A 27,689-nucleotide genomic window follows, 5' to 3' on the forward strand; every position below is an offset into this window, starting at 1 on the left:
CCCCTCCCCCTAAACCTTGTATTCTCTCCCTTTCTGTCTGCGTAGGTGGAGGTCGACTTGTAGGGACATCTCTCCGCTCCTCTCTCCCCTTTCTCCTTCAGCTCATGCTCCTTGCATCCCAGACCCTTGTCCTTTCACTGTTACAGCTTTGAAACTGTAGATGGAGGCACTGAGGGGCGGTGGGAGAAAAGGTCCTAGGCTTTTAGTACCACACTGAGGGCATGTGGACTTTAGTTCTTGGTCAGTTGATCTCTCTTCCTCTCTTTCAGGATTCCTCAAACTTAGAAGATGAGGCTTTAAAAGAGTTATTCTTAAACATAAAAAATATTTTTAATTTATTGCTTGAGGATGTTATACATGTATACAATGTGTTTGATCAAATTCACCCTCTCAGCCCTCCCTCCCCTCTGGTTCCATTCATACTCCCCCACTACTTCATGGACACACTCCAAGCCTGCTGATCTAGTGGCTGAGCACTAGAACATGGACAGTCAATTCGGGGCTGCATCTCCGTGGTGGGGGTTGGGGGAGCGCCTTCTCCCAGCAGCCATTAGCAGCCAACAACTCCTTAGACCCACCAGGCTGGGGCTTTTGAGGGTTGCTGTACTCTCTGTCAATTTGATAGATTAAATAGTTTCATCAGAATTCACATATGTTTGAAGGGGAAGTGGTTTGTGGGCAACATGGGATCAACACTGACTGAAGAAACTCTGCCTTGAGGAGTGTGTGACATTCTCAAGTTACTTTATTGCCCAGCCTTTTCTGTGAGGAGTGCCATTTGTGAAAGAAACAGGGTTTGCTGCTGCGTGAACTGTCTAGAGAGGTTGTGCTCACTGTGAATAGCAAGTCGATTTCAGGGAGAGCTTTCAGAGTGAGCAGCACTGGGCTTCTAGCATGAGAGTAGTCATTAAAACAACATACACACATTTAATAAAATTGTAATTACAAGTTCACTTCATAAATTTGGTGACAACTAAGAAATATGAAATATTCAATATGGGTATGTCTCTCCACAGTCAATGCAATTCAGTTTAGAAAATGTTTACTGCATTCCCTCCTATACAAAGCATCCTATTAAGCAAATGGGTCACAGTCTACAGAGCAAACAAGCTCTAAGGGAACCAAATAGTTAATAAGTCTTGTCCTTTACCTCTGCCTCTTGAGAGAGACAGGCATATTGAAAAGGATGTGAGGAGGTGGATTTGCTTTCTGAGATAGGACAGTGGCTAACAAGAGCAGAGAGAGGGCTGCGCCTCTCTTCATGTGCTTGGCTTCAGCCTCCTCTCATGATGATAAGTGGGTATTTCTGAAATATTCTTAAATAAACATTTAAGAATGCTGCCACTGTCTCTTGGTGTGACACTGAGGTCACGTCTGTGTCTCTCCTTTCTCTTTAGGCCAGGGGTTATCACCATGCAGGCGTTGTCGGAAGAGGACCGTAGGCTCTGGATGGAAGCCATGGACGGCCGGGAACCTGTAAGTAACAATTCAGGGAAGTGGAACAATAAAGACCCCAGTAGTGCGCTGTTCCCTACTGAGAGGGTTTGCTGTTGTTCCAGAGCCTCGAGTCTTTGAAACCAATGTCCCAGGGGCATTCTTTATTCATAGATTGATGCTCGCAGATACTGCAGTGGCTTCTGTGTATGGGTAGCTTCCAGGTTTTGGCCTCAGCTCCTAAGGTAGAAGGTACTGTGGGATGGCCCAGTAGCTTCCCCCATCACAGACACGGGCATATTGTCATCTTAAAGAGGAGAGTGCTCTGTATTACCGGATGGCTGTTGGTCATGTGTTGCTTTCACAAAGTAGGTTGCCAAACACGAGGCTGGCCGCTTTTCATGGGATACAGTTGTAAAAGTCCACATGGGTGGTAGAACACCTTTATCACTGTCATCTGCTCAGGTCTCCCACTGCGATGGTGATTCACACCTCATGGCGAGCAGTGGGACATTATCACGGTAGATGGAAGCAGTTAAGCCCCGGCGACGTGATCTGTGTTCCCATTTCAGAGATGCTGGCCTCAGCAGGGTTATGTGATCTTGTGGTTGTTATGCAACGTGTGGCATGTAAAAGCCACCTGAGCGCTCTGGGGTAAGTCCCAGAGCGGCCTTTTTATCTTGATGCTGAGAATCTCAACTACAGTTTACAGTATTAAAAGGTCACAAAAATCCTGAGTATAGCTAAGTTCCTTCATAAAAGATAGAAAGACTCTACATGGATGAAGGCGTGATCCAAAGGGGAAACGTGTGCCTGAGAAGGTAGATCATGGCTTCTGTTGCCTAGAGAACACTATGAATCACACCAGTGCCCCTTGCAGAAGATCTCAGTTCCTCTGTGGCTCTTTCCTAGCCCATGCTGGTGGGATGATGTGGCAGTGTAGACGAATGTGCCGCTCTACCCATCTGTATGTTATATAAACACAGGGCTCAATCTAGTCAACAAAACAAACACAAACCAGTATGGCATAACTTTTAGTAATATAGATCCACATTTGAGCAACTACTTAAAGATGAGGCAGAATCAGATAAAGTGTAATGAAACAACTGTTTCATCTGAATTCCTTTCTTGGCCCAAAAGATAAGATAGCCTCAATTTCCCCCATATGCATTGATATCCAGAGAAACAAGCCCAACTGAGCACCTCATGTGTGTGTTTCACAGATTTAACGTCTTCAAGCCTACTTATTTCTGACTGTCTTAGGAAGTAGGCGTTGTGGTTCATTTTATAGATGAGAAAACATGTTTACGAAGGTTGAACAGCTTACTGCAAGCCTCACAGATAATAAGTGGCCATCTTTAGAGAGAGAGAGAAAACACGCCAGGATGCTATACAGTGAGGAGACAGAGCAGAGTAGCACATGTGGAGAGAAGTGGGTGTGGCTGTCAGAGATCCCACCTGGGCCCTTACCCAGCCTGACTGCTCTGCTCCCTTAACCCATGGTGTCCTGGGTTCTGTCATTCCCCTGCTCCAGCTTGGAAATGGACTTGGAGGCATTGTGGGAAAGCATTGTGAAGAACTTAGAGGTCACATGCCGCTTTCATTAGTAAACATGATGTGGCCAGATATGCCCTCAGATGAGAACAAGGAAATTCAGATGCAGGCAGGTAGCCATTGGCCCTGCCAGTCAGTGCCTAGAATCTCCAGAGAAGAGGAGAGATGATGCTGTGAATGGCTGGCAGGTCCACGATAGCGACACAGCTGAGGTCTATCTCTAGATGCATTTATGTTTCGCCTTTAACAGAGATATTTTCAGGCTGTCTCCTGGGACTTGTACTTAGTTACTTCTGCTTTACTTATTTTCTGGCTCTCTTGAATGACTCCCCAAACTCATAGACTAGGGATTCCTGTCATTGCATGATAGCATTGGTATGAGTTTAAAAAATAAAATGAAACAGAACCAAAATAAAGCAATGAAACCTTATTCCTCGCTGCCCCAAGCTCAGCTTCTGATGCTGCCTTCCCACCATTGTAAACCTTCTCTTCTTTCCACTCCTCCCTGCCGCTTGATATTTGTTCCGTGGCATGTATAGTTGGCCTCTTACTAACCGCTTGGGTCTTCCCAGAGGCTAACACTTGGCCTTTGCAGATGGAAGAACTCTTGAAGAGAAGCATCTTTTTTTTTTTTTGCTCCAGAATGCACACATTAATAATAAGTGTAAATGAGATAATTCTGTCTCTAAACATTCTATAAACCTGTTGTCACCGAGGAACGTATACCTTGTGCTGGAAACTACACCTCTGTGTGCTTTTCAGTGTCCTAAAGGGAAAGATAAATACAGACAAATGAGGGCTGTGTAATTGACAGTAACATGAGGTGTAATTTTGTCTCCCACTGCTGAGAGCATAGTAGACAATTAGCAGCTCCATTTTAATCACCTCCTCCCTAATTAGTTAAATATGTCCCCTTGGGAGTTTTGGCTTTGTCTGGTTGGCTTTTCCACTAGCTGATCTTAGAGTAGTTCCCTAATATTGAGAGACTTTCTTATGTCAGGGAGGTATAAATATGGGCACCTGCTGGCTTAGAATATTATTACTCAGTGTTAGGATGTTGTTAGAGGTGGTGCTGGGGAATTTTTGCTTGTTTTCCTTTTGTTCTTTCATTGTTTAGTAACACTTTAGGACGACTTGGGCCCCAGCTTAGTTGATTTCATAGCATGTTAGTTATTACATAAACCACAGTTTTTGGCCTATAGTCACAACCTGTCTTAAAGACATGTTGAATATTTTCATGGTGCTGATGGGCACACGATAGAGGAAGAAGTTGGAGCTGTATTCCAACATTGAACATTATGGATTTTATTCACAGATCAATGAGATCTCTTAACTCAAATGAAGGGGGCCCCATTCAGACTCGCTTGAGAAAAAGCTGTGTTTGTTCGATGGTGTGACTGCAACCACGGTGTAGTAGTATATTTTGGCCTATTTGAATCAGTTATATAATGTTCAAAGTTGGCTGCTTTTCTGCTAGCTTTCTTTTCTAATGTATCCTTCCCACATAGAGCAAGAAGCATCTTACCCATTCTAGGTGGATATCTAGGCATATATCATAATCAATCATAATCATCACCACCATCTTCATCTTCACCTTCGTCACCTTCATTTTCTCAGATGTTCTCACTGTGTCGTTCAGGTTTGCCTCCAATTTGCATGTGTGTGTGTGTGTGTGTGTGTGTGTGTGTGTGTGTGTACATGATATTGGAGTTTGGGCCCAGGGCCTTGACATGCTGTGCAAGTGCTCTACCACTGGGTTGCATTCAATAATTCCTACATCTTATCAGGAATTTGTGCCAGTAAAATTTGTGAAACTGAACAGATAGTGTTTGAGACTCTGTGGGCCACAGTGCTATAGCCACTGAAGTTTTGCCACGTTTATTCAAAAGTAGTCAAAGGCAGTATACCAGTGAATGAGTACAGTCATTTTCCAGTGAGATTTTGCTTACAAAACAAACAAGGTGCATCTGGGGAAAACTTTTAGTCTGTACCTACATTGGTAAGAGATTCTTTGCCAAATAACTTCAAAGGAACTTCACATCTGATTTTTATTGAAGTAAGCGCTTTGTACATGAAGCGACCAGACTTGACACACTCACTAAAGCTGTTAATGATGAATGTTGGCACACTCTGGAGAAAAGTGGTTGCTGCATGGCAGGAGAGTGGGCATGGGATTGGGAAGTCATTTCTTTACTCTGAGACCCATCTTCTACTAAACCCTCTCTTCAGAGAGCCCGATCTTCCATACTGATCACACGTACATCACTAATGTCATGATTAGCATGAAAGATGAGGTGCTTTCCACCTGGACTGGGACAGACACAGACTCGAACCACTCATTCGACTGAGTGCCAGGAGTCCTAGCTGGTATACGAGAGCAAGAAAATAATAAACAGACAGATATTGGAAAGAAAGGTGTAAAATTGTTTATTTTCATATAGCATGATTATCTAGGCAATGCCTAGTAGCCCCTCCCCAAAACAAACAAAAACACACCCCCAAATAAGTGTTAGGAATTAGACGGTAAGCTCGCGGCGAGGGTATTAGATTCTTTCCCAACCCCAGTGTTATAATTCTATAACCTAGCAATAAGCAAATGGTATCCAAGCTTACAGACACATTGTATTCACCTCCCTCCCCAGCACATATAATGCCCAGGCACAGATCTAAATGAGCCCTGGAGAGTGTTGTAAAAGCAGAGCTGAACAAATGGAGAAGCGTACTGCACCGGCAGATCAGGGGGATTAGTTTGTAAAGGAGTCAGCTCTCTCCAAACAGATGTGTAGGCGTGATGCCATTCCTATCAAAACTGCAGCGAGTTCTCTCTAGGATTTATATATAAAGGTGCAGAAAGTGGAGGAGCTAAAGCAATTTAAGAAAAAAGAATGAAGTGAGATGATTTATTCTACTATATTTTAAGACTTCGTTTATAGTGACAATAATCACGATAATGTATTGACAGAGGATAGACACCTGGATCGATGGAACAGAATAAAGAACCCAGAAATAGACTTCCACAGACATACCCAATTGATTTTAGACAGAATTGCAAAAGCAATTCTATAAAGAAAAAAGCTTTCTTTCTTTCTTTCCTTTTTTTTTTGAATCAACAAGAAACCCACAAATGGTACTTTGCAAAGTAATAGACACCATGGGAAAAAAACAGGAACCTCAACTTAAATTTTACATTTTACATATGAATTAATTCAAAGTGAGTCATAGATTTCTGTATAAAATATTAAACTATAAGATATTTAGAAGTCTAAGATAAAAATGTTTTGATACAGGGCTATGTGAATTTTTCAACGTGACACCAAAACATATGGTCCTTAAAATTTAGGGGAAAAAAAAAAGAGGAAAAAAATTCTTTCTTCGGCAAATTTAAAACTTTTGTACAGACAAGATCCTGTTGAAAAGAAGGAAAGAGAATCACTAGCGTGGATGAAAATATCTGCCAGGCATTTTTCTGATAAAGGACCTGCTTATAAAAGTATGAAAAGAACTCTTAAAACAGTTAAACACCTAATTAGGATATAGACAAAAGGCAGCAAGATCTGCTTTAAAGTAAACTTATAGGTGCTCACGAGTTAAGAGCCCCTGCTGCTCTTGTAGAGGACCAGAATTTGGTTCCTACCACCTTTCACAGGCAGCTTACAACTGCCTAGAACACTAGCTTTGGGCATCGGATGCCCTCTCTGACCTCCACAGGCACCTGAATGCACATGCACACATATAAATAAAAACAAAATAAAGTTTTAGAAACTACGTAAAGATGTTCATATCATTACCCATTAGGGAAATACAAATTAAAACAATGGTGTGTGGAAATCATTACAGAAAATCACAATGAATCAGAATTACAGCGTTATGGTGTTCAGTCCCACCTGATAGAGCTTCAATATAATTCCTGCATCTAAGGCTCAGGGATCATTGCAGAAGAGGTGTGGAAAGATTGTAAGAGCCAAAAGACCAGGGAGGTTGCTATGAGATTGTGTCTCCTCTGAATGTCAGAAGTGTCACCCGGGAAGTCTCTCTAGCATAACTAGCTAAACTGGATCTGAACAAGGATGACCATGGTACACATGCGGAAGTGGATGGAGGAGACCAGGAGACTCAACCCTACATAGAGAACTATAAGTAACTAAGGAATGCTGAGATCAGGAGAAAATCTTCCCCAGGGAAGAGCGCTCTAATTGGTCATTGTCTTGTTTAGGGTCACTATTGCTACAGTGAAACACTGTAGCTAACAGCAAGTTGGGGAGGAAAGGGTTTATTGACACCTACATGTTTTAGTCCATCCAAAGGAAGTCAGGACAGGAACACAAGGTCTGGCACCTGGAGGCAGGAGCTGATGTAGGAGCTATGGAGGGTGCAGCTTACTGGCTTCCTCCACATGGCTTGCTCAGCTTGCTTTCTTATAGCACCTAGGGGTGGTGTCTTAGATTTTATTGCTGTGAAGAAACATCATGACCATAGTTAACTCTTATAAAGGAAAACATTATTTGGGACTGGCTTACAGTTCAGAGGTTTGGTCCATTATCATCATGGCAAGGAGACACGGTGCTGGAGAAGGGGATGAAAGTTCTACATCTGGATTGGGAGGCAGCAGGAAGAGACAATGAACCACTAGGCCTGGCTTGAGCTTCTAAAATTCAGAGTCCATCCTACCAATGGCACACTGCCTCCAACAAGGCCACACCTACTCCCACAAGGCCACACCTCCTAATAGTACCACTCCCTATGAATCTATAGGGATTCATTTTCATTCAGACCACCACAGTGGCACCACCCAAAATGGGCTTAGCCCTCCTCTATCAATAACTAATTAAAAAAAGTCTCATAGGCCTGCCTGCAACCCAATCTTACGGAGGCATTTTCTTAATTGCTAGTCTCTCCCCTCAGATGACTATCTTGTGTCAAGCCATCATAAAACTATACAGCGCCATTATTCAATATCAATTAGTCAGTCCTAAAAATGTAACATTAAACAGACTGATCAGGTTGTATTTATGTGTTAGAAATGTGCATATCACAACAAGTAATGCAAAAAGAAGCCATCAGTTTTAAAGAGGGCAGAAAGAGTAGTATATGGGAAGGTTTGGGGGGGAGGAAAAAGATGGGGGAAATGATGATATAATTATATTGTAATTTCCAACAATGAAAAACCACACTGTCAGTGCACTCCTATATGGAAGATTCAAGTTTACAGTAGTGAGAACAAGGAGTGACTGTGGAAGGAGGAAGTAGGTCTACTTATAAATTGCTGTTAGGAGCACACAATGAAACAATACTTTGTAAAGTGAAGGACAGCTTCCAATATGTTAATAACCAAATATGACCTTGCCATAGAGTCCTCCAATTTTCTCTAGAGATATGAAAATGTGGCACATAAATCTATACACATATTTTGGTAGCAACTTGGTTCATGATAGCTCCAAACTAGAAATGACCCAAGTCCTTTTCCAGGGTAAGCAGATGCAAAAGCTGCTGCATCCAGAGTGGACTAGTGTCTTACTGTGGAAAGAAACAAAGGCATGATACGCCCTTACTGGCTGGATGTGTTATGCCAGTTGAGAGAGCAAGTCTGGGAATGGCTATATAGTGTATGCTTCCATTTTGTAACATGCTTGAAGTGATAGAGAAACATAGAATAAGGCAATGATTCCCAGGGGATGGGGACACTGAAGTTGGGGAACAGAGGATTTGGTGCAGTTCTGTATCATGACTTTGAAACTACATCAAAGTGTATGTGTCTACTTCTGTATAGCTTAATATACACACATACATACCTCACCGAAAAGTGTATGCAAGATCTGGTAAATTATGAATGGGGTATGTAATCTAGTTAAGACTGTGTGACTAATAATAACTTTCTGGATCTGTTGCTGTAGCAGTTACAACATAGGTACGGTCACGGGGGAAGTTGAATAATAAAGTCATAGGACACTTCTGACTAATTGTGCAGTTTTCTATTACCTTTGGGTCTTATTGCTGTGAACAGACACCATGACCAATGTAAGTTTTATAAAGGACAACATTTAATTGGGGCTGGCTTACAGGTTTAGAGGTTCTGTCCATTATCGAGGTGGGAGCATGGCAGTGTCCAGGCAGGCATGGTGCAGGAGGAGCTAAGAGTTCTGCATCTTCATCTGAAGGCTGCTAGGGGAAGACTGGGTTTCGGGCAGCTAGGGTGAAGGTCTTAAAGCCCAAGCCCACAGTGACACACTTCATCCAACAAGACCACACCTGCTCTAACTAGGCTACATACCTCCAAATAGTGCCACTTCCTGGGCCAAGAGTATTCAAACCACCACACGTATCATTGTAAAACAACAACAAAACAGAACAAAGTTAGCCAGTCACATAAAACTTTAAAATGACTCTTCCAGGTTTACTTTTACTGTAGCATCTAGGCTGACAAGCAAGAGTCACTGTTGTAGCTGGATCAGTTTTCATTTTATAGTCCTGTGGCGATTGTTTAAAGTATGATAACAGACCACTTTTTTTTTTTTTTGTAACATTGAACATGGAAGCCAGAGTGGTGGTTTACACCTATAATCCCTACACTCAGGAGGCTGACTTAGGAAGATCGCTGCAGGTTCAAGACCAGCCTGAGCTCCACAGTCAGTTCCATTTCAGCCTGAGCTAAGGCATGGCACCAGGTCTCAAAAAAGATCAGGAAACGAAGCAACCAAAAGCATTTGTCCTAAAATTTCCTACAAGCTGTGTGAATACCACAGCTCAGAGAACCTTCGGAGAGTAAATCTCTCTTCCACTTTCCTCATCACCAGAGCTGCTCCTCCTTCCTCGGTGTGTTGTGCCTAAGCATGTTTGCTAAAAGCAAGCAGTTTAGAGTCACTACAATTGTACTATCATGCCTGAGGTATTTTTCTATGGAAAGCTGGCTCAGGATGTTACTGGGAACTATGTTTGTCAGGACCAGGGAGCTTGGCTGTGCCTCCAAATTATTGTATTCTCAAATGTTCTCTTGACTGTAGTCAGTGATTTATGTCTGAAGCTGCTTTCAGTGTGTCCTTATGTAGAGGTCTTAGTTCTCTTTCACATCTCAAAGATTCTTTAATTAGTGATATTTCCACTTTAGTTGGAGAGATGACTCTGTGGCTAAGAGAAAATGTTATTACGGTAGGCCTTGGCTTGACTTTTAACGCCCATATGGTGGCTCATAAAATGTGTTAACTCCAGTTCTAGGAGATCTGATACCCTCTTCTGACCTTTTCAGGCAAGCATACAACATACATTCATAAATACAGGCAGAACACTCATACATGTGAAATAAATGAAACACACACACACACACACACACACACACACACACACACACACACACACAGAGATATCTTTATAGACAGAACATTTGAAAGTTGGTAGATGACAGAATTAATAGTCCATTAGTTTAGAAGGTGGCAGAGCACCTATGATTATGTATGTGTAAGTCAGTATGTTGAGTTTGAACGTGTGAAATGGTCATTTCTATAGATAGGAATAGCCAGGTTGCCTTATTGGCAGAGAAGGGAATGCTGCTTCTGAGGCTGGGAAGTTTGTGATCTGGGGTAGGTAATACAGGTTCCCTAGCTGCCTGCTGTGTGCTGTCTGTAGTCCAGCACACACATGGCTGAGCTATGAGAGAGCCACAGTCAACTGTTTAAGTAGAGTTAGCTCCCTGTTACGGCAGCTCGGAGACTACGAAAAACTATTCTACTCACAAAAGACAGTACTGTTCCATCTTCTGTCCATTTTAAAGAAATTCTATATTTTAGTTTTTGGGAAGATATCACAAAGCTGAGTGTGCTGTCTTTCGCTGTGCTGTTAAAGCCCTAGTTTATGGTCCTTGAAAAACCCCAGGAGTCATGGGCCATCACCACGCATCTTCTGCTCACATCTAAAGGCTTGAAGCAGGGAGCTGCAGGGCATACTCTCTTTCTCTCTTTGAGACAGAGTGTCTGGGTAGCCCTGGCTGTCCTGGAACTCTTTATGTAGATCAGGTTGACCTTGAACCCAGAGCTTCACCTGCCTCTGTCTCCCAAGTGTGGGGATTAAAGGTGTGGGATTGTACTTTGTAGAGTGAGCCTTAAAACAAACAAAGAAATGGGTCACTTCTGTCATCTTCGTGACATTATCACACACACGGACATATCATGCCATGCCAGTCATTATTACAGTTCACTGGGCTCACAGGTGAGTAAGACTGTTGGTGTCTCTCCCCACACCCCCAGCAGGCTACACAGCACCTTTTGGTACTACATTCAGTACTCAGTACTATGAAGTTAACCAGCGGGGAGGGAGCTTCCTGGTCAGTAGTAACTTGATTTTTCTATGCCCTATGATCAGTGTTCGCAGTCTGTTCACCAATAGGGTCCTACCACCAAGTGCTGGTGGGCAACCAAGAGCAATGGCAGTAGTCTGCAATTTTTGGATTGCTCATCAGGGCACCTCTGACCAACAACGCTAAGGGAGTTATCACACACCTGACACTAGGCTTTGTATTTGGTAACCTATGGCTTCTAGGATGAGCATAATCTTCTGTGTGTGTGTGTAACTCAAATTGTGTGTATGTGTGTATGTATGCATATACATGTACATGTATATGCACATATATATGTACATGTATATGCATACATACACACATATAAAGCTTATAAAATGGTATGTTTATGTATTGCTTTTTGCATCTTCCTTAGTGTTGGCTATCCCTCTCCCATACTTCCTCTTTTTCTTACCTTCCTACATCCTGCTCTCCCTCACTCCCCTATCCTGCTCTGTGTTTTTTTTTTCTCTCACATAGCTCTATCAGGATTTTAGTTCAATTACTTTAGTAAACCTTTAGCTGTTTTGGATATTCAAGCTTTTTTTTTCATATTTTTTAATAATTATAAACAACAATGTCATGAATCCCTTGTGGACATTTCACTGATTACCTATTTCACCACTTTTTGGTAGGATACACGTCAAATGGAATTGCTAGGCTGAAGTGTGTGCGTGTGCGTGTGCGTGCGTGCGTGCGTGCGTGTGTGTGTGTGTGTGTAATAGATATCGCCAGATTATTTCTTATATTATTGCCAAATTGGTCTCTCACTATAGCATGATTCATACTTTAGTGCTATGTAAACAAAAAGTGTGATTCATGCTGTATGCATCAGTGGGATTCCTTTTCCTCTGACCTAGAGATGACACCCCTCAGTTTTCTCAGCTCTGCCTCCAAAGCCCAGGCCACAGTCCTACCCTTTCCACTGGTCTCTCCTTGGCTGTTCAGGCTTTCCTGTTTGTTTCTAGCTCACCCCTCCTGCTGCTTGGGTTTCGAACCATAAATGACATTGCAGCCAAATGGGCATATCCTGTATCTTACCTGAGCTGTGCTTCTCCTAGCCTCGGCTACAGGATCTGGAATGGGACCTGTGGGCCACCTGCTCCCATGAGCTGTGGCAGCAGTCAGCATTCTGGGCTGTCTCTGGTCTGCTAGGGTTCCTCACATCTTCCCGGAGGAAGAGAAAGTAGCTCCTTCTCGTGATCAGTCAGCATTTCCACCTGGAGTCGCAGCTAGTAGAAGACATGGAAGATGCCTTCAGTATCCGCACGTCCTCTGTAGGACGGCTGTTGTTCTGTCCACTGCTGTTCGGTTAACTTTACAGCCAGTTTGGATGCTCTGTAATTCCTTCCTTCAGGTTTGTGGCTTAGGCCATACTGCCCAGCCTTTTGACAGGGGGCAACATGAATGAGGCTGTGACTCCAAAGGTTTCTGTCACTAGATCTTCATTTGAATTCGGATTCAGGATTACATAACCGTCCCCCACTTTGCTTCCCATATCTGGACTATGGCAGGTTGGCAAATCAAGAACTTATTGGAGCTTCTGGCTATGTGTGTGTATGTTTTCCATAGCTCATTAAAGAGTTAAAAATATTTATTTTAAAATGTTTTGAGACTTAAGTATTACAAAGAATTCCAGAGCATTCTTTACCTAGATAGCCTAAATATTAATGTTTTATATAATCATAGTATATACCAAGGAAATTAATATTAACATAATATTATATATTAAAAAATCTCCATTTATCTGACTAATTCATGTCTTTACCTTCTCGACTGCTGTTCAGGATAGGATAATGCATTGCTTTTAGTCATTGTATCACCTCAGTGTTATTTTATCTTTCTTGTGTGACTTTCCTTGGGGACATGTGACTAATCATCTGTTCATGACAGATAGAGTATACACTACTGATTAAAGAAAAAATGTAACCCAAGTCTATCTTACTGATCCTGTTACTTTATTGGCTTTACTTATAGAAGTGTGGGTGAAGGGTATCCTAGTTTATGTTTGGCCACTGTGATAAATGTCTGGTTGCATAACCAAAGGCAACCTGGGGAGGAAGGGTTTATGTTGGCAACAGCTTATGTTGAATAAAGCCCAGGCAGGAACGCAAGGCAGAGACTACGGAGGAATGCTGTTTACTGGCTTGCTTCCTTTGGCTTGCTTGGATACTTTTCTTAAATAGCCAAGACTCTCCTGCCTTGAAGGGCACCACATAGAGTGTGCTGGACCCTCATATATCAATTGGCAATTAAGAAAAGCCATCAGACATGCTCATAGGCCAATCTGATTGAGGCAATTAATCAATTGCATTTTCCTCTTCCCAAGTGACTCTGACAAAACCTGTCCAGCACAGAGGCATTACTCACAGCAGTCTTGGTGACTCAGTGAGAAGTGCATCACTAGAGTGCACTCTGCCATGGGGGACAACTAAGCTGCATCTCTCAAGCTCCCTGCCCAGCTGCAGCTAGCCTTGCTCAAGAAGTGTTTCCCCTCCCCAGAAAGTGTTTCCTGCTTGCACAATGACAGTGGTGAGGGCTTTAAAGACTTTTCAAACTTCCTGAGTCTCCAAAATTTCATTAGCCTTCAAGTCTTACGAGCTCTTCTCTTACCCCAGAAGGGTGTGTAGCAGTTCAGTAATGCTTGACAGTTAGATGCTCGGCCTTTGGAAGGGACATTCCCACTAGCTGATATGCACAGAGCTGAGTGTTTAGACAGCATTCCACAATCAGGGCAGCCAGGTTTCTCTGTCTTCCAGAAGCTCCCTGGTCTGTATTCTGTCTCAGGTTCTTAGATGGCCTTAGTCCATCTTCTTTCTGTAGAGTATATTTACCTCTTTTTAAAACACATTTTAATTTTTGTCTCATAATCTTGCATATTTTGGGGGAACAGTGTAACATTTTGATCCATGCATAGTGGTTCCTAATAGTCACATCAGAGTGATGGATGCCTCTGTTACCTCAGACATCTATCTTTATTATCCTTGTGTTAGGAACATTCAAAGTTCTCTCTGATAGCTCTTTTGAAATATTCAGTTCATTGCTTTGAGCTGTGCTTATGTGGTATAGAACAGAAGCTTTTCTTGCTCTACAGCTGTTCTCCTGGATACAGCTGTTCTCTCGAATACAGTGGTTCTCCTGGATACAGCTGTTCATTGAGAACATTCGTCTTCTACCCTGTCTGCCCATACCACATGTTCAGCCTTGTGCAGTTGCCTGAGTTTAGTGTGTACATTATAGTCATTGGCTTAGACACCCAAACCCATAGATATTAGACATTCTACGTGTGACACTCAACTCAGTAGTTGTGGTTCCACTGACTGTTAGCATCCTTGCAGATGTCACAGGAGTGGTTCATGGATGGAAATTTTCTGTTTTCCCCTTCTGTGTGAAAGGCCATTGATGATAAAGTGACTGTGTTCAATTAAAGAATGATCAATGTAGATCTGTCATTTTCTCCTGCACTTTAGAAGCTCAAATGTGGTCATAGGTGTTAGTGAATCAAGTTAAAAGTGGTCCTTCAAGCAATGTGTTGACAGAAGACCTGGAGCCATTTTGGATAACACAGTGTAAATTAGGTTGTTTGCTTTGTATTGAGGTGTGGAACAAGATAAGCATTAAAAAAACCCGGAAACAAACAAACACCCTAAATGTATGTGTTGGATTGCTGAACCTTCAAGTACAGCTCCATTGGAAAGGCTTCCAGCACCCATTATCACCCTTTTAGTTCATTTCAGAAATCCTGCTTTGCAACCCTAGAAGAAAACACCAGACCAAGTCAACACAGCCTGAAAACAGCCAGTATGATTTTAAAAGTTCTTCCTTAAGAGCTTAAAGGAAACCCGTGAAATATTCACAGTAAACACTTAAACAAGATCTGAACAGTGACACACCAGCATGGATGGGGAAGTCACATGGGGCTCCATCTCTGGATGAAAAACTACAGCCAATTCAAAACTCTGGAGGTAGGGAGACTTGGTTTACCCCAGAGATGAGCACCCTCCATGATTATGCAGTACTAAGTGGTCAGCCCTAAAATGTTCTACAGTTATACATACAAGAAATATAGCTGTGTTTACATATTTATTCTCCCATTCCCCCCTCATACACACATACACAGATACACATATACACACTCAGTACACATGCATGTATGTGTGACAATATTGAATAAAAGGCTTTGTTTTTTAAAGGGAGGGGTGACAGAGGATTGAGAAGGGGAAATTGTGTAATTATATTTTAACAAAAATAAAACTATTAAAATATGTTTAAAGAGAGAAAAGGGAGTCGCCTTTGTGCTTATCCGGAAAACAATGCTGATATGTGCTTCAGTGTTCACAGCCAACAGAGGGGCAGGACTTGGGCCCTCAACTCTCAGCCAACCATCGTTGCTCCCACACACTGTGTGGTCTTGACCCATTGCCCAGGAACTCGAGCTTACCCCACTCATTGCCTCTTTATTTTTAAAAGCAAAGAAGGACAAGGAAGGGAGTGGACCAGAAACTGAGTAGAAACTCCTCTGGGCAGAATACACCCTTTACAGCTATTACTAATTGGTAGTTTTATTACAATTTTATTTTTGCCATTGTCTTAGGGTTTTACTGCTGTGAACAGACACCATGACAAAGGCTACTCTTATAAGGCCAACATTTAATTGGGGCTGGTTTACATGTTCAGAGGTTCAGTCCAGTATCATCAAGGCAGGAACACGGCAGCATCCAGGCAGGCATGGTGCAGGGAGAGCTGAGAGTTCTACAGCTTCATCTGAAGGCCACCAGTAGAATACTGACTTCCAGGCAGCTAGGATGAGGGTCTTAAAGCCCCTGGTGATACCCTTCTCCAACAAGGCTACACCTCCTAATAGTGCCACTTCCTGGGCCGAGCATTACATTACAGCCATAAATCTTACAAGCTCAGTTAAGAGTGCAGACATCCATGTTGTTTGGAAGTATTAATACCAGTTTCTTGGGGGAGGTAGTATGGTAGTAGTGCCTAGCATTTGAAACATATATTTGAGACAGAGCCTCAGTGTACGTAGCATAGGCTGGCCTCAAATTCACTAGTTAGTGTCACGTTTCCAGGAATCCTCCTGTTCCACTCTTCTGGGTGCCTCAGTTACAAGCGTGGGCAGGTCCCTGGCGTAGGAGACATTTTCACCTTTGTTTCTTGAACTTCTTTGATGAAGTGAAGGCTGTCTTTCTCCTGGAGGTGGTGGGCAGACCAGACATTAAGAGGAATGCCAGTCCTCTTTGATTGTTTCTCTACTTAGTTTATATCTCTTCATGTTGACATCCTGGGATGATGTCAAGTTGCTGAGGGCAGGGACTGGTCTTGTCCTGTATGTCTTGTGAATTTCATGTTTGTGGGGCTTAGCAGAGCACTGTGAAGATCCACAGTACTCTCTGTACCCTGAAGCAACTTGGGGCCCTGAGTGAGAAGGCTTCTGCTAGTCAGTCCCAGGTAAAGTTTCTTCATTGAGTGTCTTGGGTTCTGGCCACTGTTGGACGGCTCTAAGTACAGACCCACTGAGGCAAGGGTCTTTTACTAGCTTGCTCTTCACCAGATCTTCACACCTCTGGGACTTCTGCCTTGTTTCTCAGGACTGGTGGTATGTGATAGCTCAGTGTGCTGCCCCAGGGAAGTGTCAGGCCAGAAGGTTTGTGAGGGCTAAGCATCAGGAATTGGTTACCATCTTCTCAATGGTAAACGTGAAATCAAGATGGATTCTTGTTTGCTTCCTATTGCTGTGATAAATAACCATGACCAAACAGAACTTGAGGAAGAAAGGCTTTATTTCACCTTACAGCTTACAGTCTGTCATGAAGCGAAGCTGGGACAGGTACTCAAGCAGGGTAGGAACTCGGAAGCTGGAGCTGAGGCGCAGTGGCCATGGAGGCTTCCTACTGGCTTTCAGGCTCCTGTTCAGCTACCTTTCTTGCATCTCCCAGGACCGCCTGTCTGGCTACAGTAAGCTGGGCGGGCCCTCCCACATCAATCACCAATCAAGAAAATGCACCAGAGGCAAGTCTAAAGGAAACATTCTCTCAATTAAGGTTACTTTTCCTCAGATGACTTGAATTTAGGTCACTAAATTGAATACTAACCAGTACAGGAGATGTGTGCACATACATGTGAGCATACATACATAGGTATATATTTATTATATACACACATGTATATATATAACTTCTTGCCATCTGCTGGCTTTAGCTTTGGCTTTGTGAGGGAATTCGACCATGCTCAGAGCTGCGGGTACTAGTGGCCTCCTGCTGCTGTAGTGGGCATCACAGGCTGCAGCAGAAGGACTCTAGGAGGCATGGCCGCCAAGGGTGCGAGCCCAAGTTTACATCTTGATTGTGGTGTAAAACCTGGGACAATCTACCTACTTTTTCTTCGCCTCAGTTTACTCAGGTATAAAATGGTAGGGAGTGGAGGTCCTGATGAGATTTGAAGCAATAGCACTTTGCTTTCCTAATTTGAGTAAAGGTTAATTTCTCAATTGACAGTAAGTCCCGTTGTCTCTAGGTGTTACACGTGCTTGCATACAGACAATTGTCATTTAGAGAGTAATGAGGGCTACAGGCTCTGCTGTCTGCCTTTGTACTGGTGTTAGTAGAACTAAAATGATTTACTAAAGACAGGATGATATGTCTGTTTCTTTGGCACTTGGAAGGGGCATGAAGGAAGGAGATAATAAAAATGGTATCAGTTCTTCAAAGTCTCAGGATATTTTTTAGGGACATACGATTCTGAAACTGTCAGGTTCCTGGGCAACTTTATTTTCACATGAAAATAGTATATAAGGGGCTAGGGATTTAGCTCAGTGGTAGAGCGCTTACCTAGGAAGCGTAAGGCCCTGGGTTCAGTCCCCAGCTCCGAAAAAAAGAACCAAAAAAAAAGTCTAAAAAAAAAAGAAAATAGTATATAATGTAAGCAGAGGAATGCTCCATCAGGGTTTTATCTGATTTCCAGAGAGTGGTGCCTCGGTATAGTGCTCCCCAGTCTTTGTTGCAGAAGGCAAGGAGTGAGCATGAGTCCAGGAGAATGCCCAGAGTCCCAGTATGTCAATCTTACCAGTTCCAGCAGGCTGCATTTTTGACTGTCCTACCTCTTGCTTCCTAAACCTGATCATGAAGACTATTGCCTTTCTGCTGTTCTGTTTTGTGGTCAGTATTTCCCAATGTGGACCACTTTTTTGGACGTCAACATCAACTATAGCCACAATGTGAACTATGTTGGGGGAGATTTATCAATTGCAAATCTTACTTGGGTGCAAGTACTGATTAGAACGTCTTAAATTCAGCTATTATGTAGTTGGGCTTGCCTGTTTTCATCATACTCAAAATAGAATTGGCAAAAGCCGAGGAAGTGTGTACAGAGAACAAGTTCAGAGGTGAAGGGAAAGGAAGTTAGCTGGACCAGAAGTGAATCCCATGGATTTGGAGAAACATGGATTCTCACTTTGGAATTTATGGATAGACATGGGAGGATTAATAAATATTATTAAAATAAATATTTGGAGAGGATGTTCTGTTCTTAAAACCAGTAAAGTGATGGCATAATGGTACTTTTTTTCTTTTGGGACATTTGTGAATTTGGAGAGACACTGGAAGTTTTAGATGAGTACATTTGCTGGCTGTCTGCTCCCCATTTAAGCTTGCCTAATGTCTTACTTAGAGTTTTACTATTTAGTGTCCTACGTAGAGTTTATATTATATGGAGACACCATGATCATGGCAACTCTTACAAAAGACAACATTTACCTGGGGCTGGCTTACAGTTCAGAGGGTCAGTCCATTAGCATCAGAGCAGGAAGCCTGGCAGCCTGCAAGCAGACATGGTGCTGGAGAAGGAGCTGGGAGTTCTATAACTGGATCTGCAGGCATCAGGAAGAGACAATGGGCCACTAAGCTTGGCTTCAGCTTCTGAGACGTCAAAGCTGTCCCTACCCCTCACGCATGTCTTCCAACAAAAGCACACCTACTCCAACAAGTGCCACTTCCTATGGGCCTAGGGGGGCATTTTTATTCAAACTACCATACCCAGGAATGCAGTAGAAACTTATTTCCCTCTCAGATGAGGGATAGAGAGGAGGGACTTGGAGAACTGAGGTAGAGGCAGAAGAGCACAGGGGGATTGTGGTGCTGTTGTTTTCCTCGCTGGTGGATACTCTGCCTTTCACAGAGGCCTTTCAGCAGCACCTCTGTGGATCTCCATTTCAGGTGGAATGTGCCAGTGTTAGTCACACACTTCAGACCCACGTCTGTTAGCATCTGATCTGAACTGTTGCCTTCGAGCCCAAGCATCAAGTTCCTGTGTTCTGTTATAGATAGTAGATGGGAAACATGAACCAGAGGGTCTTTTTGTAAAAGTTTTGGAGATAGTCCGTGTTCTATCCTGAAGGCTATCTCTGAGAGTATTGGCATGACTGTGGCAGTTATCACTCTTTCTGAGAAGAAGAAAGGTCCTGGGTGGGAGTTTTTCTGTGGTTTTATTAGAACACTTATCCATGAAGAGCCCACCTGAGGCCACACTTGTGGTTCTCAGTCCCTGTGGTCAGAGGTTTTAGTTGAGCCTGAGTTCCTGGCAGAGTCCCTTTGCAGTTGGAAATTTCCAAGGCTGCCTCTTCTCTTTGTATCTGTATGGATCCTAATGGTTGCAAGCTAACTGTCTCCTGTCAACACCAACCCTTCTGGAGTCCCCATTTTCTCTCCAGTTGAGTTTCTTCATCAGTCACAACTTTCCAAATTTCATCCAGAATTACACCACCCTCCTGATTTGGGAACTTGGCCAGTTCCCTGTCTAGATCTGTAGCTCTCCCCATGATAGCTGGCACACTCCCATTTGGTAAGTGTTGGCTAGTGTCCAGTAGAGATGTGATGTCATCTTTGATGCATTTCAGGTGTTTTGATGCCTAACTAACTAGACGTAGTCCTATGTTCTCACAAAGACACTGAAGTAATTCTCATTCTCTCTCTCTCTCTCTCTCTCTCTCTCTCTCTCTCTCTCATTGTGGCATTTGTTCAAAAATCTTGTAAATGAAATGTTCGATACAGGATCAATTTTTGCATTGTTTAAATGACCTCAGTTTAAAGGCACATTTTCAATTTAATAGTCATTTTCAGAAAGGAAGAAGGTAAAATTTTATTAAATATGGGCAAAGATTATAAGATGTATTCCAGTCTCAGGGAAAAGACCCAATGTTTTAGAATCCAGGAAAGCAGAGTTCTTATGAATTCTCAGTGATGTGATAGATTTGTCTGTAGGGAAATTACATACACAGAAAGTTCTTTGGTAGGAGGAGTATCATCAGATATTCCTTTAAAAGCCAAAGAATCCTAGGGGAAAATGAATGTATCTACCAAATGATTAGCATTGGTAGGAACTTATGGATTCATGAAATCTCCCTAGCCTGCAGATCTCTGGCACCAAGCATCATTGGATAGCATGTCCTTGGTTGACTCTGTCATGGAGCCTCTCCAAATGACTGAGAGTGCAGTTTTGTAATATTATATATCAAGATCCTTGTTTAGATTATTTTCAGCAAAACATCCTTAGGTCTTTAGTAGGGAAAGTGGAACAGACAATGGCAAGTCATAGGTGTTATTCCCCTTGTAGCCCATGCCCAGGCAGGACACATTTCATGTCGTCCCCCTGCAGCATTCAACACCACCAGAGAATCTTGGTTAAGCCTGTTGCCTGCTTGCCTTTGCTCACTTGGAATGTCTGAGTTCTGGCTACAGCAAGGAGTGGACTCCAGCCAGCCTGATTTCTTTTTTAGAACTGTCTCTGGAAGTTTCTTTCACTTAGGATTTTGAAGTCAACAGAGGGTTAGTTGAAAAGTCTTAGGCCCACATTGTGTGATGATGTCACACTTGGCAGTCAGCACGGGTATGGGGAAGGGAGCCTCGGTTTATGTATGCTGTCATTAAGTGAACCCCTGAAGTTATTATGTACTCGCCTACGGAAGCAGACATTCTGCCGAACTGCAGTCTGGTTAACGTAATCCCAGCTCAAGCAATCTTCCCTGCCCAACACTTACCTCTGCCTTCCTCGGGCTCGCTTCTTTTGTGCCCATTCATCTTTAAGTGGCAAGTGGAGCACAGGGCAGGGCAAGGGGTAGCAAAGGTAAGTCCTACAGACATGCAGGATGTGAGGATCAGTGGTATTAGAGTGGCACTGGGGATGCTGATGCTGGTCTCAGTGTACAGTGGAGGACCTCACCACACTAGAGTGTCTCATAGTTGCCAGGAGAGACTGAGGCCCAGAACTCAGAAGCAGGGGAAAGGACATGAGTTGGATTTCTGGCTTTGGGAGGACTCTGGGAATGCAGACAAGGCTCTCTGCTAGTTTCCCCAAAGTTACCATGGTGCTCTGAAAGTTAAATCTAAAGATAATCTTTTTAACATTTCTGTTACATTCTGCAGCAAAGTTTGTTACTCATCCACTTCCTCTTTCAAAATTTTGGGCCCAGTTGAAACGGCAAATTTTACACAGACTTATTTTGATTTTTCATTTTTGATTACTTTTTTTTATCCCATTCAGGGCTTCAGCCTTTCTCCAAATCTAGAATCACAAAATTGTGGCTGTCACAGGAAGGGCTTCACTTAGGTGACACATGTCTGCTATTTTAACACTCCAGAGGCAGAGGCAGGAGGATGTGGAGTTTGACCCTTGCCTAAGCTGCATATGGAGAAAGCACATACGTTTAATATAGGTTTCTGGATCTCCCCGCTGTGAAGTCTCTTTTGTGTTTAATCTCTATCTGTGTGCACCACTTTTATTTCCTGCTGCCCCCTCTCACATCACTCTTTGTGCTGCTTTTATCACCTCGCTCAGCACTCTGTGCTGTGGCTCAGAGTTCAAGCGAAGCACAGGGAGTCGAACTGTTGAAGAGACTTGTGTCTGTCAAAACATTGCAAGCCATTGGCTTCCAATTCCTTTTCCTTTCTCTTCTTTCTGTTCTTCCCACCCCTTCTTTCTCTGTCCATGCCCTTCTCTTTCATATCTCTTTCTCCTTTCCGTCACCTCTTCCTGCATCAACCCCCAGTGATCACTCTGTCCTTTGTACAGGCTTGAATTCTCCATCTGAAAAGGTACCGGGTAGCCTGAGCCTTTGGAAGATACTGTCAGCCCCTTTTGTAGAGGGACCTTGAATCCATCAGGTTTCAGTTAAGAATGATGTACAGCTTGAATGTAACACATACGTACACATTTGAAATATCAAGGGAAGGCGTATAGGGCTCTTTTCTTGTTTATTTTGAACTCTTAATCAGTAGTGAAAAATTCAAAGAATAGATAAGCAATTTTCAAAAGAAGACTTCAAATATGTGTAGTCAAGGAACTCTAGGGCTGACAGTGTTTTGAGACATATCTCCTCCATCCATGATTTGGTTTTAAACAAGTTTTAAGATCATATTAATTTAGCATTTGTGTAGCCATAAATTCTTTTTCTCCCCCTGGGTTTTTTTGAGAAAGGGTTTCTCTGTAGTCCTGACTGTCCTGGAACTTGCTCTGTAGACCAGGCTGGACTAGAACTGACAGAGGTCCGCCTGCCTCTGCCTCCCAAGTGCTGGATTAAAGGTGTGCACCCCTATGCTTGACTACACTGTGATAAATTCCAAAAGGCCTAGATGGTTAGCTGCAAGATTGAAAGCTTCTGAGGTGTGGTTATAACTAGAACTAAAAATAAGTGCATGCTGAATATATTTCAAATAAGTAAGATCAGCCATGTCTTCTTTTCTGAAGCCATTCTTAAATATCATGACTTTGAGGCACGGGTGTGCTCATATGCAGGGTAGAGTGAGTGTCATTGGAAAATGAGACATGGAGAAAAAGCTATGCATGCCTGCTTTTAGTTCACTTTTCTAATATGTAGAAATGCTTAGACTCATGTATAGGAGTGGCTGGAAGAAGCCTTAGCAGCCATGAACATTTCTCTGGTTTATAGGAATAAGGTCACAGGAGGAAAAGGAATTTCCTAAGGCACACACACATGTAGCTGGTGGTGACACTGAGCTAAGACCAGAACCTTTACTCTGGTAAAGTGTTCCACTTAGTTTTTCTCTTGAAGACATGCTGTTGTGTGGACATGGGTGGAATGCTGCTGTAAATGCTTATCGGAGCGTTCGTGGTCATCTTGCAGCCTTATCTGCTTCTGTTCCCCAGCGTGCCAGGCGCTTTCCATTAGGACCTTAGCATACACCTCGGTCTGAGGTGCTGCTTTTCCTTCAGTTTTAGTCCCCACACAATTCACTTGTTCACCGAATCCCAGCCTAAACATCCCTCTCAGCCTTCTCCTGGTTGCTCATATTATCCCCACCTAACTTCAGATGGTCACTTCCAGATCACCTTCTGGTCTTCTCTACAGTTTATCTCGTTTTCTTTCTTCTTTTATGCTGCCTCTGTTTGAACAAGACTGTCTGTGACTCACTGACTTACAGTGTCTAGGGCAAAGCAGGGCACATGTGGACTATTGTTGGATGTTTAAAAAGAGGTCCAGATAGGTTGACTGTTCTGTTGTCACAAAGGCTAACCGTGTCATCACAGGAAGGACCACTGAGTTTTAGGAAGCTGTAGCCTGTCCTTTGAGCGATTGTTTCTCCTAGTTGCCAGCTTGGCAATTGGGTTAAGAGTGGCTTGATGACCAGCCCAAGGTCACACAGTTAATCTCATTAAGAAGTAAGATTAGCTCCCTCACACTGGATATTTTTAGCCATTGTCTTGCAAGGAATTGGTCTCTGTTGAAAATACTCAACTTTTAGTGTTCTTTGCTTTTAAAAATAAGATCAAGTAAATGATACAATTTTAACAATTTCAAGTCTAGTCTTTATACTTCCTATCCTGTAAATTCTGTCACAATATTTTCTTTTTTAATTTTTCAATGTCAAAAGCGATGGCGGACTCGTCTCCTGCTATAAATAATATATTGTTTGAATTCTGACCAGTGGTCTGAACCCTGGGTTTTGGTTGTATTCAAATATCATCAATAGGTTGGGAAGATGGCTCAGTGGGTAAAGTCATTGTCATGCAAACATGAGACCTGAATTTGAGACCCCAGCACCCACCTAAAACCTGGACATGGTAGCGTGCATCTGTAAGCCCTGGAGGGTGGGATGGGGTAGAGACAGAAAGATTCTAAGGGCTTACTGGCCTGTTCGCCTACTTCCTACCAAAGTGGTGAGACTAGGTTTAATGAGGGACCCTGTCTACAAAAAGAAGGTGAAAAGTGATAAGGGAAGACAGCCTGTGTCAATTTCTGGCCTCTACATGCACATGTATGGGCACATGTTACATTCATATTCATACAGTGTATGCTTACAAAAAAGACCATTGGCCTTGAAGGTCCTGACGTAGGTGCTATCAAGATTGAATTCTGAGAAGCTCCAAAGGTTCCAGTCAAGCTTCCGACTTAAGTAAAGTGGGAGAAGGTAAGGGTTGGGAAATGACTCCCAGAAGGCAGTTTGCTCTGGGCTTGTCTTCTATAGATGGAAACAGATGTTTTATTCTTCACTGAAATTCAAACGAGGCCTGCTTCATTGGACAAAATCGATGTGAATCTTGCTGTGACCAATTGCAAGCAGCCCTGGATATTATTGTTGACTTGTGTTTCTTACATCTTAACATCCCTTCAATCTCAATCTAGAGTTGTCTTGATGCAGGAATCCTGATGCACTGTATAGCTGGATTTGCTTGTGGCTTTTACTGATGCAGAACAACAAAGGCTAAAAAAAACCAAAAAAACAGTGAAGTCAGTGTTTCCTTTGCCAACCAAGTGTTTACGTCATCTGCCTTGTCACACTGAAACATACTTACTCATACTGAATGTCAGCCTTTTCCAGCTCTGGCTGGGCTAGCCTGAAGCCCATGGGTTTTCCTTATTTGACACACAGCTGTAAATGGTGACATCATTGTTGTTGTTGTTGTTGTTGTTGTTGTTGGTGGTGGTGGTGGTGGTGGTGGTGGTGGTTGGCTTTGAAGTCTCTGGTGATAAAATGCTATATACAATTGCTTTCCCTTCACTTTGGAAGAATCAACAGGAGCCTAGAACAGCCCGATGAAATTCTGGCAGGGAGGGAGTCCTCTGTGTCCCCAGGCAGGGTATTTGCCTCTGAGTACTTGCCTCTGAGTATTTGCCTCTGAATAGCTGGGCACTTTATAGGCAGATTATTTAGGTTAAAATAATCTGTGTCAAAATGAGTGTGCTTGTCCCTGGATTATAAAAGGATTGCTGTTGCTCTAGTATTTAAAATCTGCGACATGCTTTACAGACCTTCAAAGACCTAACAGGCAGGAACTGAAGTTCTGCCCCTTCTAAATCATTAAGGATTAAAAAGTGATCGGAAGTAAAGACCAAGTTAAGTCATAATGACTTTCAAATGGATGCCCAGATCAATGCGGATGATCAAGATAAAGCAAATAGGAAATGCTATCTTGATGATTTAATGTATTTGAATGTTTTATTTAATGGGTAGGCATCTGAAGAGTTAGACTGTTTTCTTTATATAGGATACATGGCAAATGAAATGAACTTTATTAAAATATTTACCCTTTCCCTGTAAGAACAAGGATGCAGCAGTAGGCTGAGGAAATCAAGACTGGTAAAACATAACTGGGAGGAGTGTTAAAAAGCTCCAGATTTTTTATTTTGATTATTTTCCTATAACAAGTGTTTACTTGATATTTTCATTGATTTATTTTACTGAAAAAAATACTTTAAAAATGAGCACACATTCTACCACATAAGTCAGTTTCACTTCCTATGTAAGTAAACCCTAATAGCAAACAAAATGAAAGAAAACTGTATTTTGTGTGTGCACATGTGCACGTGTAAGCGTGCATGTGGAGACCAAAGGCTAGCATCTGTGTCTGTGCGTGTACATGTGTGTGTATGTGCTTGCACATGGAGGCCAAAGGTTGGCATGGGTGGTCTTCCTCCTTGCTCTTCACATTACCTTTTGAGGTATGGTCTCAGGGAACCTGGAGCTCAATGATAAGGTGTCTGTCTGGCCAGAGAGCCTCAGTGATCTGCCTGTCTCGGCCCCCCCAGCTCTGGGATCAGAGTCCCTCTGTGCCCAGCCTTTAAGTGGGCATGGGGGCTCTAAGCTCTGACCCTGATGCTTACACTTAACTGAGCCATCTCTCCCACCTAACAAGACTAGATTTCTAAGTTGCGACCTGATGCCTTTGCTTATGTTATGAAGTTACATCCTGCTTTCTTCTGTCATAGTGTACAGATGCTTAAACTTCTGTTCTGAGGGTTATGTAAGTGAGTCTGCTGAAATACCCTGACAGTTGATAGTAACCAGAGAAAAGGCCACAAATTTATTACCAGACATGTGTGCACAAGGCCCTCAAAATATGAAACTCAAATAAGGACCAGACAGTTGTAGTTGAGATATGACTAAGTCTTTTCTTAGGGGAGAGAGAAGTGGAGGCTAGAGCTTTCCCTCCCTCCCTCCATCCCTCTCTCCCTTTTCTCCTCTCTCACCCCCCTTATCTGTGTGTATAAGTCTTAGAGGAGGGGGTGGGTGTAAATAAGTCTTAGAAAAGAGAGGGGATTAAAACCAAACCAAACAAAAAGCAGACCTTATTCTAGGCTAGCCTTTGGGCTCTGGGTGAGGTGTTTGAGGGTTAGTCTCTTCCTCTGTGATGTGAGTTTCATTTCCTGGCTAATAGGAATTTAACAAACAAATTTAAAGGCAGTTCCTCTAGCCCAGGTTCAACCCCTTCAACAAACCTCTATCTCCAAAAATATTTACATTATGATTCCTAACATCAGCAAAAATTACAGTTAGGAAATAGGAACAAAATAATTCTATGGTTGGGGATCACCACAGCATGAGGAACTCTATGTATCTAGGGTTGCAGCATTAGGAGGGCTGAGAGTCGCTGCTGTAGCCAAAGCCTTGACTTTTCTGTGGGTAGGAGGTCTTCAGGGCAAGTTCACCCTTTGGTTCTCTGCTCCCCACGCACTCTCTCATCTTGCTGTTCTTTTCTGAGCCCCAAATGCTAGCAATTGCCAGGCGTTGGACAACATGCTAATACCAGGTTGTGATACTGAATCTAAGGTACATCCCAGTCACTCTTGCATGGCACTGGGGTGCAGCCTTAGCAGAATGCTGATGAAATCCTTATTTTTTTTTGTCATAGATGCTAGCAATACAGGCCCATCTTTGAAAACTATCTAATGTAAATAAGTAGAGCATTGTTTAGTGGTTTAAACTAACTGTATCATGTGTGAACATGCACACGGAGGCCAGGGCTTGGCCTAGGCTTCTTCACTAATTACTCTTCACCATATTTTTGAGTAGACTCTTGATGAACTAGGAATTCATTTACTTGGCAAGGCTGGCTGGCCAGAAACTTGAGCAACCTT

The 27,689-nt window shown here is 42.8% G+C and overlaps 1 protein-coding gene across 4 annotated transcripts in view; it reads left to right on the forward strand.

The window, feature by feature from the left end:
* The window catches only part of Arhgap26 (Rho GTPase activating protein 26), a 786,446-nt gene that overhangs the window by 545,621 nt on the left and 213,136 nt on the right, over positions 1-27,689 (forward strand). For all 4 annotated transcript variants that reach the window (XM_063277362.1, XM_006254660.5, XM_006254663.4 and 1 more), the window contains one exon: positions 1,398-1,476. In XM_063277362.1, the coding sequence (XP_063133432.1) occupies positions 1,398-1,476 (79 nt within the window). The remainder of the gene's footprint in view (positions 1-1,397; positions 1,477-27,689) is intronic.

Source organism: Rattus norvegicus, chromosome 18, assembly GCF_036323735.1.
Source record: "Rattus norvegicus strain BN/NHsdMcwi chromosome 18, GRCr8, whole genome shotgun sequence".
In the NCBI taxonomy this organism is placed as follows: Eukaryota; Metazoa; Chordata; class Mammalia; order Rodentia; family Muridae; genus Rattus; species Rattus norvegicus.